Raw genomic sequence first — 16253 nt, 5'->3', positions numbered from 1 at the left:
ACATTAGGCCCAACATTAGTAAAAAGATAAAACATGAGCCAACCAAACAAAAATATTGGAAAAGAGCACCGTGGCCGTAGGATTCCTCACAACTCGAGATGCAATTTTTGAGTTGGGACTTTGTATACTGATGATAATGAAAGTTGGATAAAATTTTTGAGCAGGTGAGATGAAGCAAAAGGAAAGTGTCGATGGAGTTCTATCTTGGACCCTGTTTACAAGGCGTGATCTTGAACCGTGTCTAAGTTTGAAACTTAGTTATTTCCAGCATTACTATCTTGACTTGAGCATACGGTGATGAATTATTATTGTTAGCTAAACTTAGTTTTTGAACCTCAGTTTGAAACTCATTAGTTACATAGGTTTCAGCAAATTGTGTTGAAGAGAAAGAAACAATGATAAGAATATATGTATACTATGTTTTAGAAGTAACTCGATCCCACAAACTCAGTAAAATCCCAGAAAATGAAGATTTAATGCCCAAACAAAATAGTATAGAAAGCAATAAACAAAAAGAAAAGACAAAAGGCTCCAATTCAAAAAGAGCTTTCTCACACGACTTGGTAATCCTGAGCAATCAGCTGCGTCCTCTGCACAAACTTTGGAGTCGCACCACCACTGCCTCTCAGAGGAATCATTCCCGTCACCTGCACCACCGAACACGCCTCTCATTTGTATGTCTTAATTCTCAGATGGAATATTTAGAAATTTCAAGAACAAACAAATTTATCATACCTTCAAGCCACTGTATGTGGTGGTGGCTGCAAACTGAACAGAGATGGGGAAGAACACCGATGAATCAACTGGTGGCACCACAAACTCCATTGACCCACTGCACATGATTTTTCATGTATCAGACAAAATAAAACTCTTAAGCTGTAATGATATAACAGATGTTGTCATCATTTTTATTTACCTGCGGTTCGAGTTGTCGATAAGAAGTATTGACCATTCCAGAACAGAACTCCTTGAGTCGTACCTGATTGTATCCAAAAACGATTATGAGTTTCATCTCAAAACAAGAATGACCAGAGAGAAGAAAAGTATTCAAGTCAAATAATTCTCAAACCTCCAGTCCCCATCACATTGTTTAACCACTGGCGCATCTCTCAGAGCAGGAAGAGGTACGGAGATGATAACATTAGTTAGATCAAACATGGACGAGGCTTCATACTCGATGCTGACATACGTCTCGTTTCCAGAGACCGAAGGCCAGCAGTTGACTGCACACCAGAACAAACGTTTTGCATGAAACATTCAACATATCAAATACAGACAAAGCTTAGCCTTAAAGCCTTACTTGTTAGTGGCACCATGGACTCGTCTGCTCTTTGCATTCTCCACCTCAGAAGACCAACACCGTCTCCACCTTGGCCAGTGGGAAATGGCTGATCCGGTCTCTTCAGACCTAGTATATTCTCGCTGTTAAAGAGTTCTCTGTTGATGTTGGGATGGGTCTTGAAAAGAATCTCAGGGTTTCCACCAGTTTCAATCTGAAGTGAAAGGAAAAGAAAAATCAACCTCAAATATATATAAAATTGTTAAATAAGAAAGTAGGAGTACCTGAACTTGGACAAACCCATCATCTTGGTTAAGGATCTGAAGCGACAGGGTGCCCTGCATATCAAAGCTACTGATTCCACCATCACGTCTCAATGCCACATTGAGTTTCTCTTCAACAGTTAATGTGAAAGGATCAGTTGGAGGTGCGACAGCTGCTCTGGTCTGGCTAGTGGGCTTGACATCTTCAATGATGTCTTCGCCTTCGGCTTTAAGGGACTCCATTAACTGGTTCTTTCCAGACTTGCCAAGTTTCATCCCAGAGCTCTTAGGAGGAGCAGTAACTGAAGACCTTGATCGATCTGTGGGGATTAAGCATGGTGAAAAAGATGATTACAAAGCAGAGAGACTTTTTTTATTAAAGTTTATCAGGAAAGAGGCGTTGACTAAACCACAGATGAAGCTAGGCATTTTTATATTTAACTCAATATTAAAAAGACAACTGTAAGCAGTAGATACAGCACACTAACCTTTGGCTTTAGTGCTGATAGGTTCAACATCTGACAACATGCCAAGCATGGAACCACTTCCAAAACTACTACCAGGACCATGAGACATGCTCATGTCATTGAATCCAGAACTCAATGAACTCATAGACGATAATCCTCGCTTATCACCTCTAGTCTTTTCAATCTGGATAATTGCATATGAAATATCAAAAAGAGTTACAAAAGAGAACCCAAGAAGCAAAAGTGCGATCCTCGCCATGTACCTTGCTTTTGTCAATCTCATTAGCCTTACGCTTCATCACGTCTTTAGTGTCATTGATCTTGCTCTGCATCACCAGCTTATGCAACTTCTCCTCGTGACTCTCCATCTCACAGTACTGCTTCACCTGTGCAACCGTCACACTCTCCTTGTGCCCAAGAGATATGACTTCATCGAAAGCAAATATCAGCTCGAAGGCAGCCCTGTTGATCCCTTCTTCATCTAAAGACATTGAATACTCAGGCACCTAGAAAACAAAACACTCAAATTGTAAATTCAAACGTCCTTTCCTCATTTGGAAACATAAAAAAGAAGCATACAAGTTTGGAGAGCATCCTGAGAGTGTCGAGATCTTCTAGAATGTTGCTCTGCTTAGTAGTAACAAGAAGCAGGAAGAGAACTTCAATAGGTTGGTATACATATCGCACATTCTCTGTCTCGATGTAGGTGTGCTGCTTCCCCATGCCAACAAGCTTAGGGAAAGCTGCAAGGAGACCTTCGATTCTGATTCGAGACATGTCCACATATTGTCTGGATACAAGCACTATAAAATAAAAAATAAAAAAAAATAAATAATGAAAATTGATATTTGATTATCAAGTCAAGAGCACACACACACACACATAAACAATATATGTAATACACGAAGCGCTCACCTTTTCCAGACTTGCCTACAATGGAAGCAGCTAGCACGACCTGTATAATAAACCCCCACGTGACATCGTTAGATAACTCATAGAACACTAAACGTAACAACCTAATTGAATATATTCACTAATCATTTAATAAAATTAAATACCATTTTGATTTGCTTTACAGGTTCCAACACTCAGCAGCTATAAGAACGGCGACGTGAATCTGAAATACAAAAGAACAAACGGTTAAGTAAAATCCAAATAGTGATTAACCTTGACATCTTGGATTCATAAATCAAAAATGAAGAGATCTAGCATTTGGTAGCGAAATCGAAGCAGATCAAACGGATCGGATCCAAATGCATCATAGGCACAGAATCGAGAAACATAAATGTAGAATTACAATCACAACAAGCAAAGATCGCAGAGGCTTCCGGGCGAAATCTAGAAGAGATTATCGTAGAAATGCAGCTAGAAGGAACATTCATACAGATTACAGAGTAGATCCAAAGAAAACATGAGCAGAGATGAAAGCGAAGAGCTAGAGAAGAAGACGATACCAGGGACTGATCGATCAAACGGGATGAATCCACCACTTCTTTCAGGAGCTCGCTGATTAAAACGTATATCAAAGGAGTTACGGTTAAGTGTGTGAAGAAGATCGATCCACAAGACGTGGTGGACGAGTATTTTGGGCCGTTTTAGTTCTTTATTGGGCTCTTAAAAGCCCATCCCATTCTTGAATTCTTCTGGTTCAGACCGATATTCGGTTAATCCCGGTTTGACATTTAAAATGATGATTTTGATGATCCATTAACAGAGGAGAATTGTTTGGATTACTCTCTACATTCTGTACCAGTTCAAGACTGGTTTTGTCTGAATTTTTTTGGTTTGGTCCGTAAAGTGTGATTTCTGCAACCAGAAAAATTAGAAAGCTATATGTCTTTAAAACCGTAGCAGAAGCTGAACCAGCTAATTATGGATCACGGTTCAATATGGTTCGACCGGATCAAATCTGGTTCAACAACTTGGCTTAATATTTTTTAAAATATTAAAATTTAAAAGTAAAATTAGTAAATATGATACATAATTATAATATAAATAGATATCAAATGTAAAACATTATATATATAAACTATTTTTCCATTCAAATGGTTAGTTTATATATTTTTAATAGTTTTTATAAAGTTCAATAACTTTAAAATGCAATCCTACTAATTGTCGAACCAACTATTAGATTCAACCCGGTTGGATGACCGGTTCATGGTCGAATTTGGTCTAGCTATCGGGTCGTTGCGGTTTTAAAAACAGAATGTCAATGAAATCATTTAAAAGATCCCAATTGATTTTGTTTAATCCATTAAACGCATCTTACCTGTCTTACGGTGTAAATAATAGATATGATAATTAACGTCATCTTCAAAGAATATCACACCAACTTGAGGTTTGATCGTGCAGAATAAACAGCTAATGCCTAAACGTCATTACTCCAATTTAATCATATCTAATCTGCCAACTAGTTTCTTTACTTGTCTCGATAAAAAAACCAAGCCAATTGATTGGAGAGCTCAAAGCTCTCGATATATACAATTTATACATTCATACTGCACTAAAAACGTTACTTTCTAATTGAAATAATCAAAGTTCGGTCAAAGAGGTTTGGTTATACACAAAAAGTTCGGTCAAAGGACGCATCACAAGGACTCATATAAAATGCAATCTAAGTCTATACACCATCCAAGAGAAGAAAAAGGCAAAGAAACAGGGAGGGGCATATAAGTATCAAAGAAAGGGAACATTGTTCTTGATTTCGGACTTTTTAGAATATATTCTTTCAAATACTATTTTTAAATTCTTTCTTATCTTTGCTTCTTAAACTGATAAAGACCTCTTCTTTTAATAAAAAAAATATTAGGAAAAATAAATTAAAATAATGATAAGTAAAGCCTCCTTTACAGTTGAACTCTTCTTCAGCTATAGTTTCTTTTTAATTCTTTTGTGTTTGATCAGAGACCAAACCTGAAGAAGAAAGCCCCAAAGAAAAATACCCTTTAAATCCTTTCAGAATAAACATGTCGGATCCACTTTACATATTTAATAAGAGTATGTCACCATGTATCCTCTATATATATGTGTGTTTGTACTTTGTCTATGTGTAGCTTCAGAATATTTTTAGACTTTGTTTTAATTTTTGCAGAGTCTCAATCCGAAATAGTAGTTGAATCTCTGTTATCTTCAAGCAATCTCAGATCTTCAATGCCCACTCAACAACTCCAGTCCTTAAGGTATGTGTTGATGTTTTATCATATCTCTAGAAACAAGAGCTGTTCTGTTTTCATTTCTAAATGTTTTGTGATCATTTGAAGAGTCTTTGTGGCAACATGGAACGTGGGAGGGAAGTCTCCACACTCTGGTCTTGATCTTGATGATTTGCTTCACGTCCACAGCGAGTTTGATATATACGTTTTAGGGTAACTTGATTTCTCTTACTATTGCATGGATCTATCATCTATGTCTATGTATTAAATTGTTTCTTTTTATTTAGTTTTCAGGAGATTGTTCCATTGAATGCTGGAAATGTCCTTGTCCTTGGAGACAACGAGCCTGCTGCTAAATGGTTAGCTATGATCAACCAGTCCTTGAACAAATCATCAGCATCGTCATCATCATCATCCTCTGGTGGAAGACTTGGTCCTAAAACCCCATCTTTTGGCGCTGGATCGATGTTCTTTGCCAAACCTTCTTTGAAGAAGATCAGTGAGAGTTTCAGAACGGATTGCAGGAGGAAGCTGAAGATATGTAACTGCAGCTCCTTCTCTGAAGAGATTGTGAAAAAGTACGGGAGAGAATCTTGTTTCAGGTGTCCAGAATCTCTTGTTAACCAAACTGATTTACTTTGTGATGACGACGAGGAAGAGGATGATGATGAGGATGATGAGGATGATGATGAAGATGAGGAAGGTGGAGGAAAGGTTGCTTCTGTTGTAAGCAACCAGATGATGATGAAGTATGGTCTAGTGGCATCAAAGCAAATGGTGGGAATATTCCTCACTGTGTGGATGAGAAAGGAGCTTATTCAACATGTTACTCATCTCAGAATCTCTTGTGTCACCCGTGGAATCATGGGTTGCTTAGGAAACAAGGTACAGTATTTTAACAACTTTGTTAAATTTCACGGGCTTTCAAATTAAAATCAATTGACGATAAGTGAATCGGCTCAAATTGTTATATATTAGTTATGACTCATCAAAACTCCTGATGTGGAAGCTTATACTCTTACACACTCATGAAAGATTATGGCCCATAAGACTATTAATCTCTAACCAATGTCAATAAATTCTCACACATAAAACCTAAACAAAATAAACAAAATAAAAAACTCTGTTTCTGATATTCTCTTTTTCACCATCATAGGGATGCATAGCTGTGAGTTTGCAGCTCTACAAGACGAGCTTCTGCTTCATTTGTAGTCATCTAGCTTCCGGTGAGAGAGAAGGAGATGAACGCCGCAGAAACTCAGATGTTATTGAGATTCTCAAGAACACAACTTTCCCTAGAATCTGCAGAACGTCTTTCACCCGTGTCCCCAATAGAATCACTAAGCATGAGTAAGATTTATGATTACATGTTCTCCTATCGGTTTCCAACTTAAAATCAATTGATTCTTATATGTTTACACATCATCTGGCAGTCGGGTCATCTGGCTTGGAGATTTGAATTATAGAATAGCTTTAAGTTACACAGAAACAAAGACACTCTTGGATAAAAACGCGTGGGACACTCTTCTTAACAAAGATCAGGTTTCACTAATGCTTCCTTTCCACCCAAGTAACTAAACTTTAGGGTAATTACTACTTAAAGCTAAACCGGATTATTGGTTTTCTGAAATGAAATTACAGCTCAAGATTGAAAGAGACGCAGGAAGAGTGTTTAAAGGATGGCACGAAGGCAAAATCTTCTTTGCACCAACTTATAAGTACTCTTATAACTCAGATGCTTACGCAGGAGACACTACCAAAGAGAAGAAGAACAAGAGAAGAACTCCCGCCTGGTATAATATTTAACCGGATTTATTCTATTTTGATTGGTTTTGGTTCGGTTAATGCTGAACCTGAGTTTTCTATATTTCTTTAGGTGCGACAGGATTCTTTGGCACGGTGATGGAATTCGGCAGCTCTCGTACGTCCGCGGCGAGTCGCGATTCTCCGATCACCGGCCGGTATGCTCCGTGTTTGTCGTCAACGTTGAGGTTTGCGAGGGTAGAACCGGAGCTAGGAGACAATAGTTTACATCAACTGTTGACATCTTGCAGTAGATATAAATGTAAGCCACACTGTTTTAATGTTATTATGATGTTGTAACTAGCGAGAACCTTTGGAGTTGGTAGAGTATTACAATGTGTTGTGAGAAACGTCATTCCAGCTAATGTTGGTCTGTCTTGTCGATTAAGAATTCTACAAAAACAGGTTGAAGATCGGTCTTGAACTGATGTTATATATGTAGGCTAAAATTGTCTCAGACATATGAATCAACTAGCAAAAGGTGTAACTTAGATAAAGAAGATCACATATCACCACCTATAACCTAGTTTATGTGAATGTTGTAACGCCAAAGCTTTTCAATTATAAGGTTCATTAGATTGGTTTCAGGGATGGTTGAGATAAGCATTTTAAAGTTATTTTATTAATAGAAAAAACATGTTCTACAATTTGATAATTATACAACTTATATATATATATATATATATATATCAGCTAATTAAAATTTAGGAATTAAGGAAAATGTTTTATTACTATTTGTCCAAAACTGATCTGTGGACTGTGATTAAAATCTTTATTAGGTGTTTTGCTCGCACATGCGAGCATAAACTTCTTATGAATACTTATTAGTTTATGTTTTATTAATCTAAAACCAATATAATAAGTTATTATTTATGGTTTTAAATAGTTAAATCAAACATAAAAGTATTTATATATGTCAAATATTTTTTTTATCAAAATATATACTTAATATTGTGTTAATTTTTTTTAAAACACTAATATCTTAGAAATAGTTTAGAAAATATCTTTATATAATTTTTTTGCTTGACTAATATTTAATTATCAATTGTTTTTTATCTTAACTTTTTTAATTTTTATAATAAAATATTGTTTTCAGATAGCAACACAATATATAGTAGAATAATCTTATTTTTTATAATCAATTATTTAATGTAGCATATAACATATAAACTTTATACTATTAAAATAAAATTCATTTTTAATTATATATAAAATTCAGTAAATATATTGTTTAAAATTTGTTTTTAATATAACATAGAAATTTAATATTATTAACATTTGTTTTTAATTATACACAAGATTCATTAAGGATGATTTTAAATTAATATATTAATGACTCAGCTAATAACAAATAATAAATCAATGATTTAGCTAAAATCTACTAATAAAAACATGACAAGTAATCAAAATTACCTAAAATTATGAAGAATTTGATAAATAAGCAAAATCACTTCATAAATAATAGTAATAATAGTATAGATGTTACAAAAAAAAATTAAGTGAAACGACAACCTCTTACACACGTGCGACAACCGGCAACCGGGAACTGACAAAAGTTCCAAAAAGTTATTGCATCACCATAAATGCAAGTACACATGACGAAACTGAAACGAAACGGACAACCTCCCACGTAGGTCTCTCAAGTCATATTAGATCTTTCTACGGTCAAAGATCAAATGAATAATAATCCAACGGTTAATATCCCACCATACCCTCTAACTGTTACATGTGTCAGTGAAAATCCCAGACACTACCCAAAGCTGGAAACTTTAGCTCGATTTGTTTCCCTCTCATTCTTCTCCTCTGTTCTCTCGATCTCCAAGTCCGTTCCTTTTCAGGTTTTCTCTTCTCTCAGTCTTAATAATCTTTATGGGTTTGTGCTTATTGTTACTTGTACATCTCTGAATCTATGCATGCATGTAATTCATCTTTGATCTTCAATACCAGAACCTAATAAAAATCTTTGCCTTTACACCAGATCTTGCGTTCATTAGTTTCAAAGCCATGGAAGAGAGTTTCAGAAGCTACACTGATAAGACGAGTGTGTACGATATCAAACCATTACGCACACTAAAACCCGTTTTCCCCAGCGGGAATCATCAATCTCCACCACCTTTCGTCTGCTCACCTCCTTTCGGTCCTTTCCCTCCTGGCTTCTCCCCTTTCTATCCCTTCACCTCCTCTCAACCACACACTCATAACAACTCAAACCCTTCCTCTGTCACTCCTCTAAGATCATTCAGGTCTGACGCGGAGGGTTCAACTCCGAAGAGAAAGACCCCGAAAAAGCTTGTTCGTCCTGATAATGTAAACTTCGAGAGCGGCATCACCTCTCCCGAAAGAGAGAACGGTAACAGAAACTTGGTCACGAGCGTTCTCACGCGCTACGAGGCCTTGAGAAGAAGATTCTCACAGCTGGAGGACGCGAGAGAAGCTGTAAGCGGGATCAACAAACGCGCCGATTTAAAAGCGGGATCCACTTGCATGAGCCGTGGCGTACGCACAAACACCAAGAAACGACCTGGTATAGTCCCCGGCGTTGAGATCGGTGACATATTCTTCTTCAGGTTCGAGATGTGTTTGGTCGGGCTGCATTCTCCATCGATGGCTGGCATTGACTATCTTCTCCTCAAGGGAGATACAGAAGAAGAAGATACCATCACTATCGCAACTAGCATCGTCTCGTCTGGTTACTACGATAACGAAGAAGGTGATCCGGATGTTTTGGTTTACACCGGTCAGGGCGGTGGTAACGCTGATAAAGAGAAGCAAACCTCGGATCAAAAGCTGGAAAGAGGTAATTTAGCGTTGGAGAAGAGCTTGGTTAGGAACAGTCCGGTTCGGGTCATAAGAGGGTTGAAAGAGGCGTCTCCTAGTGTTAAAATCTATCTTTACGATGGGCTCTACGAGGTGAAAGAGTCGTGGGTGGAGAAAGGGAAGTTGGGACATAATACTTTTAAGTATAAGCTAGTGAGAGCTCCTGGTCAGCCTCCAGCTTTCGCCACGTGGATAGGGATACAAAAGTGGAAAGGTGGGTTGACTTCGAGGGAAGGGCTTATACTCGCTGATCTCTCTTCGGGAGTTGAAAGCATTGGTGTGTCGCTTGTGAATGAAGTTGATGACGAGAACGGTCCTGGTTATTTCACTTACTCCACAAAGGTGACTTACTCGGAGTCTTTTAAGCTGACGCAGCCTTCTATTGGATGTTGTGACTGTAGCAGCTCGTGCAAGCCGGGGAGCTTGAACTTTCGCTGCGTGAGGAGAAACGGAGGTGATTATCCTTACTGTGGGAATGGAGTTTTGGTTAGCCGCAAGGGTATGGTGTATGAATGCAGCTCGTCTTGTCCGTGCTTGGTTTGCAAACTCAAGGTGACTCAAATGGGAGTCAAAGTGAAACTTGAAGTGTTCAAGACGGTGGATAGAGGATGGGGGTTGAGGTCGTGGGATCCTATCCGTGCTGGTTCGTTTATATGTATATACGCAGGTGAGGCTAAAGAGAAGGAGAAGACTATGGAGAATGATGATTACGCTTTTGATACGACTCGTGTGTATACCGCTTTTAAATGGAACTATGAGCGTGGTTTAGCGGATGAGGTTGATTCGGAAGAGGTGTCTGAAGAACCTGAAATGCCGTTGCCTCTTGTAATCAGTGGTAAGGATGTTGGGAACGTTGCACGGTTTATGAACCATAGTTGCTCACCTAATGTTTTCTGGCAGCCGGTTAGTTATGAAGATAATGGTCAGCTCTTCTTGCATGTTGCTTTCTTTGCCGTTTCTCACATTCCTCCCATGACTGAGTTGACTTATGACTATGGAGTTACTCGACCAAGTGGAGCTCAAAATGGTGATACATTGTATGGCATGAAGAAGTGCTTTTGTGGATCAGAGTATTGCCGTGGTTCATTTGGTTGATAAATGGTTAGTGTTATTTATCTACTGAATCTATACAGATATGTGAATATGATTAGAATATGGAACCTCTGGACTTGTTCATCTGGCAGGAATCTTTTGAATGACTGCTTTTGGTAGGAACTAAAGTGATAGTCTCTATGTGATATAACTCGGCAACAGCATAAGATGTAAGCTGTGAAGGATTTTTTTTCTGCTTCTCACAACAAAACCTTTGGCTATTTCTCGGAATGTGGAAGATGTTTTCTCCTGTTGGATATGTAATCTTATAATTAGTAAGTGTCAGATCGTTTTGTTAGTTAGGATATTCCAATATCCTAAGTATATTCTCATGCATATCTTTACGTAGTTAAGATACGGTAGATATCGATAGACATGAACACTTGTATAAATACACTCTTGTGATCAATGAGATAATCATCGAAACATTCACAAGAGTGTATTTATACAAGTGTTCATGTCTACCATCTACGGCTGGCACACCTCCGCCACCTATCACTCAAAACAACCATCCGATGGTCACTCGGGGTAAAGCAGGAATCACTAAACCTAGGGTTCCTCTCTGTCTTCATACAGATGTTGTCTCTCCTCTTCCTTTCTCTCATGTGCAGGCTGCAAAAGATCCTCACTGGAACGGTTCTATGATTGAGGAGCATGATGCTCATATTAAACGCGGTACGTGGGCTCTTGTGCCGCGGCCCCCTAAGGGAACTAACATTCTTCGTTCAATGTGGCTATATCGTCATAAGTTTAATGCAGATGGGACGCTAAAACGCCACAAGTCGCGACTGGTGGTTAATGGCAAATCACAAAAACCGGGGATCGACTGCGAGGAGACCTTTAGCCCAGTAATCAAACCCGCCACAATTCGAGCTGTACTTCATCTAGCAGTAGCACGAGATTGGCCTCTACACCAACTGGATGTCAAGAATGCGTTCTTACACGGTGATCTCGAGGAAACAGTCTACATGCACCAACCACCGGGTTTTGTCGACAAATCTAAACCCCATCATGTTTGCTTACTTAAACGTTCATTATATGGTCTTAAACAGGCACCACGCACTTGGTATACTACATTTGCAACTGCAGTCAAGCAACTTGGATTCCGCCAGAGTCGCACTGACTCCTCCCTGTTCGTATTCAACAACGGCAACAAATTGGTATACATACTCCTCTACGTCGACGACATCATATTAACAGGATCAACTCAGGCACTCGTCGACAGCACCATAAAAGCTCTCTCTTCTGCTTTCGACATGACTGATCTTGGACGACTGCACCACTTTCTTGGCTTATCAGTTACATACAATGACACGGGCATTTTCCTCAGCCAACAGAACTATGTTGCAGACATTCTCCATCGAGCCTCCATGACCAACTGCAACCCGTGTCTCACTCCAGTCGACACTAAGCCAAAGCTAACTGCCGACGATGGACCGCCTGTCTCGGACCCTTCCCTCTACCGCAGCTTAGCTGGCGCTCTCCAGTACCTGACGTTTACTCGACCAGATATCTCTTATGCTGTTCAGCAACTATGCTTATTCATGCATGATCCGCGAGAACCACACTTCACAGCCTTGAAACGTGTTCTCCGATACGTTAAAGGAACAATCACGCATGGTCTTCAGATCACAAAGTCCTCAACTACCGATCTGATTGCATACTCTGATGCTGACTGGGCCGGTTGCTCCGATACGCGTCGCTCAACGTCTGGTTACTGTGTGTTTCTTGGTGACAGCCTCATCTCCTGGTCATCCAAACGCCAAAACACTGTCTCTCGATCCAGTGCCGAAGCAGAGTATCGCGGTGTGGCCAATGCAGTGGCCGAGACAACGTGGCTTCGAAACTTATTCTTTGATCTCGGATGTCCTCTCTCCAAGGCAACGATAGTCTACTGCGACAACATTTCTGCTGTCTATCTGTCCTCGAACCCAGTTCATCACCAACGGACAAAACATATCGAGATTGACATTCATTTCGTTCGGGAAAGAGTTTCTCTGGGCCACGTTCGCGTTCTTCATGTCCCCACACATCTGCAATACGCAGACATCTTCACAAAGGGACTCCCATCTACATTGTTCACACAATTTCGCTCCAGCCTGAGCGTTCGAGAACCTCCGCTCCGACTGCGGGGGAGTGTTAGTTAGGATATTCCAATATCCTAAGTATATTCTCATGCATATCTTTACGTAGTTAAGATACGGTAGATATCGATAGACATGAACACTTGTATAAATACACTCTTGTGATCAATGAGATAATCATCGAAACATTCACACTTTCACGTTTTTGGTATAAACTTCTGGAAACTTGTATCTTTGATGTAAGATTATCTAAAAGATCACGAAAGCTACAAGTCAGTTCTTATTTTCTTGCAGTAATATTTTGCTAAAATCATCTTTATTAGGCACTGAAGTGTGAAAAGAATGGGACTAAAATCTAAAACTGAGGTGAAATAGTAATATTGTCTCCAGACGATTTGTGGCAAGCTTGCACCCTCTCGCAGAAATTTGATGTGTATGTATTTTTTTTTTGAATATTCTAATGCTTACATTTGAGCAATTTACATGTAGAAATATTGACTCTGGCTCATGTGTTATGATTGGGGTAGTCAGTAATGCTACGGAAGTTTGATAGCGGTGCGATGGTCATCCAAAACAAGTCCCATAGTGACGAGGAGGTACTTATCGTATTGTATACTGCGTTGGATCCTATTCTCATTCACCTGATGAGATCCTTTCGTGGCCATATAGGTATGAGTAGAATCAGAATGCTTGTGACTGAAACCGAAACTCTAAGAACAGGCATCACTGCTAGTGATGCAGCTTTGACACTGAAAATCGCTCCAGCCTTGGCCAAGGAACATCTACTAACTGCTGAAACCAAAGGTAACACAAACCACCTCGTAGAAACATGAACCTATGGTATTTGTTATAAAACATACAAAAGAACAATATATCTCTGTGGAGTGTTAAAGTATATAGTTAAATTAAACCATAACAATTGTATGTTTGTTGAACAATACCAAAATAAAAAAGCAAACTCTCACAATCAATAGAACTTTTATTATATTTCAGAATATACCACATTTACAAAGTATAAATGTTCTCCTTCTCACAACTTCTTTAGAACATATCATTCTGGTTTTGTAGAAGTTGATGAAGAAGGAGACGAAGAAGATGAAGATGTAGAAGATGAAGAGGAGGAAGATGAGCAAATGGTGTAGGAAACGTAAGCTCCAAGAGCAAACAGAACCAAGGTAGCCACTCCTACATTCACCATTGACTTCTTCTCTTCGCTTGTTAAATCTTTTCCCTTTACTTTCTCCATTATCCCTTTCCTTATTTTCTTTTCCTTCTCCCCCAAATAACCTAGTTTCTCTTCTGCTGATTTCACAACCTTGCTTACTCTTTCAGACACAGATTTGGTAGAGTCCACAGGCTTCTTCTCCTGGGTGCTCTTCTCTGGTGTAGCTTCTTCCACAAGCTTCCCTTTTGCTTTAGCTTCTTCTTCAAGTTTCTTTGCCTCAGCCATCTCTTTTGCTTTAGCCTCTTCTTGAAGCTTCTTTGCTTCTGCCATCTCTTTTGCTTTAGCTTCTTCTTGCAACTTTTTCGCCTCAGCCATCTCTTTTGCTCTAGCTTCTTCTTGCAACTTTTTCGCCTCAGCCATCTCTTTTGCTTTAGCTTCTTCTTGCAGCCTCTTCGCCTCAGCCATCTCTTTTGCTTTAGCTTCTTCTTGCAGCCTCTTCGCCTCAGCCATCTCTTTTGCTTTAGCTTCTTCTTGCAGCTTCCTAATTATCCCCTCTTTCTCTTCAAGAAGCTTCTTGATCTTCTCAGCCTCTTCTTCCTTCTTTCTAGCTACTTCCAACAGTCTCTTCTCCTCTAGCTTCTCCACCCTCTCAGCCACAGTTTTAGGAGTTTCTGGAAGGTTAGGCATCTTTGTAATTGTCTCCTTCGGCATGGTGATTGTTAGGGTGTTGAAGCTGAAGCTCCCATGGATTTTATCCACTAGACAATTCCGTGGAACAGTGAACATTTCGTTGAAACAGCTCCATTTCCGATAACCTAAGGGACGTTCTCCGGTGACTCTTAACATCTTTGAGGCATGCACAAAGGTTACTTTTACTTGCTCCCTTGTAAAACCTGTTAAAAAACCCAATTCACATCAGAACTAGAACCACCACAAGGACTCAAACTAATATATTCACTTTGTATCCCAATCCCCCGGCCAAGTACTAGTCTAGTTAGGATCTGGAACTATCATTCATTTTGTATACCTTTAGGCAAGGTGCTGAAATATCATTCTCATTTTACTAGACGACTTAGGTCTTATGTCAATTAAAAGAAACGCAAAAGTAGTAAATGAAAAAAAGTTTAGGACCAACCTGGAAGATCAATAGTGAGAATAGTGGCGTCAGGTTGATCTTTCCATTCAGATTTGGGGACAAAATTTATTTGGGCTTCCCCACTTGGTGCCATCAATTGAATTTCTTTTCTCTCTGATGATCTCTTTCTGAATTGGTTGAATAATATCCATTAGGGTTTATTGGTCTGCATATAAATAAGAATTGAGTTTCTGCAATGCTTAGCCATTTTCTCTTGTGTTATGCAATGGATATACTTAGTTTTGCGGCTATGTCTTCTTCTGTTCATGCAAAATCTCTTCTTTGGTCTCAGGTCATCATATGTTTCTTCTCTTACAAAGAAAGAATAAAGAGTTGCTTCATGCACAAGTTTAATGCCTTGTGTTCCCCCAAACACGTCGGTTTTATCAGCTGAGGAGATGTATCAACTCTCAATGGTATTTACACGATAAGTCAGGCAGGAGAATCTTGAACCCTGTAAAGATTTGAATAATAGCAGAAAAATGGAGGAACGTTACGTCGTCGTCTAGGTTGGTCCTAGAATTAAATGTAGAGCAATAAATGGAAAGAGATAATAAGAGAAAAGTAGGTCTATGATATTTGGGATTCACAAGGTGTGTATGTTTGTGCAGTGTGCCCATACCACCATTGCTCATCTCATGCTACTCTTCCTTCATTTCACAATACAAAATACAAAATCACAACTCTCCTTTGTTTCATTTCAAACTCAGTATAGACCACCATTCTCTTTTAATGCATCCTAAAAAATACAGAATGATTCTGTATTTAATAGAATTCAAATTATCATAAAATTGAATTCTTTGGTAAGAAGTATATTTATTCAAAATATACACAAATTTTGAATAGTTTTATTACATACGTCTGTTTGAGCCATGAATCAAATCATTTTAAACTAACCTCCTCCTAAATCGCATTGGAACACAAGAGAACATGACTTCTCACTGTTTTTTACTAGATCAAGAGCAACTTACTTTCAAGATATTGACTTGCACGTGA

General features: G+C 38.8%; 4 protein-coding genes across 8 annotated transcripts; 2 read left to right on the top strand and 2 right to left on the bottom strand.

The window, feature by feature from the left end:
- Positions 1 to 383: 383 nt before the first annotated feature.
- LOC103850567 (coatomer subunit delta) lies at positions 384 to 3599 on the bottom strand. The gene is made up of 12 exons (XM_009127337.3): positions 3464 to 3599; positions 3068 to 3126; positions 2925 to 2964; positions 2589 to 2812; positions 2273 to 2515; positions 2031 to 2193; positions 1564 to 1862; positions 1301 to 1493; positions 1070 to 1223; positions 917 to 979; positions 736 to 832; positions 384 to 647 (listed from the first exon to the last, which is right to left on the bottom strand). Exons 2-12 carry the CDS (start codon positions 3068 to 3070, stop codon positions 552 to 554), a joined length of 1575 nt encoding a protein of 524 aa, XP_009125585.1. The 5' UTR covers positions 3071 to 3126; positions 3464 to 3599; the 3' UTR covers positions 384 to 551.
- A 238-nt stretch (positions 3600 to 3837) lies between these two features.
- On the top strand, positions 3838 to 7551 carry LOC103850566 (type I inositol polyphosphate 5-phosphatase 10). 2 transcript variants are annotated; one of them, XM_009127335.3, is made up of 8 exons: positions 3838 to 5006; positions 5101 to 5188; positions 5270 to 5374; positions 5449 to 6046; positions 6318 to 6511; positions 6595 to 6703; positions 6803 to 6954; positions 7038 to 7509. In XM_009127335.3, the coding sequence occupies exons 1-8, from the start codon at positions 4976 to 4978 to the stop codon at positions 7186 to 7188; spliced, it is 1428 nt and encodes a 475-aa protein (XP_009125583.1). In that variant the 5' UTR covers positions 3838 to 4975; the 3' UTR covers positions 7189 to 7509. The 2 variants fall into 2 exon arrangements, with proteins under 2 accessions (XP_009125583.1, XP_018511797.2); XM_018656281.2 differs by having other exon boundaries at positions 4967 to 5188; positions 7038 to 7551.
- A 776-nt stretch (positions 7552 to 8327) lies between these two features.
- LOC103850565 (histone-lysine N-methyltransferase, H3 lysine-9 specific SUVH1-like) lies at positions 8328 to 11151 on the top strand. Of its 2 annotated transcripts, XM_009127334.3 has the most exons (3): positions 8328 to 8802; positions 8943 to 10882; positions 10966 to 11115. In XM_009127334.3, exon 2 carries the CDS (start codon positions 8969 to 8971, stop codon positions 10874 to 10876), a length of 1908 nt encoding a protein of 635 aa, XP_009125582.1. In that variant the 5' UTR covers positions 8328 to 8802; positions 8943 to 8968; the 3' UTR covers positions 10877 to 10882; positions 10966 to 11115. The 2 variants fall into 2 exon arrangements, with proteins under 2 accessions (XP_009125582.1, XP_033141395.1); XM_033285504.1 differs by having other exon boundaries at positions 8943 to 11151.
- A 2691-nt stretch (positions 11152 to 13842) lies between these two features.
- Positions 13843 to 16230, bottom strand: LOC103850562 (protein RESTRICTED TEV MOVEMENT 2). Of its 3 annotated transcripts, none has more exons than XM_033285501.1 (3): positions 15258 to 16230; positions 14661 to 15015; positions 13843 to 14615 (listed from the first exon to the last, which is right to left on the bottom strand). In XM_033285501.1, exons 1-3 carry the CDS (start codon positions 15349 to 15351, stop codon positions 14009 to 14011), a joined length of 1056 nt encoding a protein of 351 aa, XP_033141392.1. In that variant the 5' UTR covers positions 15352 to 16230; the 3' UTR covers positions 13843 to 14008. The 3 variants fall into 3 exon arrangements, with proteins under 3 accessions (XP_033141392.1, XP_033141393.1, XP_009125580.2); XM_033285502.1 differs by having other exon boundaries at positions 13843 to 14570; XM_009127332.3 differs by having other exon boundaries at positions 13843 to 15015.
- Positions 16231 to 16253: the final 23 nt, after the last annotated feature.

Source organism: Brassica rapa, chromosome A02 (genome assembly GCF_000309985.2).
Source record: "Brassica rapa cultivar Chiifu-401-42 chromosome A02, CAAS_Brap_v3.01, whole genome shotgun sequence".
In the NCBI taxonomy this organism is placed as follows: domain Eukaryota; kingdom Viridiplantae; phylum Streptophyta; class Magnoliopsida; order Brassicales; family Brassicaceae; genus Brassica; species Brassica rapa.
The sequence above is the reverse complement of the archived record's forward strand: the minus strand, read 5'-3'. Positions and strand labels throughout refer to the sequence as shown.

Bases quoted from the DNA above. Each gene is read 5' to 3' on its own strand.
- LOC103850565 (XM_033285504.1), top strand. From the start codon at position 8,969: ATGGAAGAGAGTTTCAGAAGCTACACTGATAAGACGAGTGTGTACGAT.
- LOC103850567 (XM_009127337.3), bottom strand. The intron at 2,194-2,272 runs GTACATGGCGAG...GCAATTATCCAG, and splicing joins ATGAGATTGACAAAAGCAAG to ATTGAAAAGACTAGAGGTGA. The intron at 833-916 runs GTAAATAAAAAT...AATCATGTGCAG, and splicing joins ATCGACAACTCGAACCGCAG to TGGGTCAATGGAGTTTGTGG.
- LOC103850566 (XM_018656281.2), top strand. From the start codon at position 5,034: ATGTGTGTTTGTACTTTGTCTATGTGTAGCTTCAGAATATTTTTAGAC. The intron at 5,375-5,448 runs GTAACTTGATTT...CTTTTTATTTAG, and splicing joins TTTGATATATACGTTTTAGG to TTTTCAGGAGATTGTTCCAT. The intron at 6,955-7,037 runs GTATAATATTTA...ATATTTCTTTAG, and splicing joins AAGAGAAGAACTCCCGCCTG to GTGCGACAGGATTCTTTGGC.
- LOC103850562 (XM_009127332.3), bottom strand. From the start codon at position 15,351: ATGGCACCAAGTGGGGAAGCCCAAATAAATTTTGTCCCCAAATCTGAA. The intron at 15,016-15,257 runs GTTGGTCCTAAA...GTTTTTTAACAG, and splicing joins TCTCACTATTGATCTTCCAG to GTTTTACAAGGGAGCAAGTA.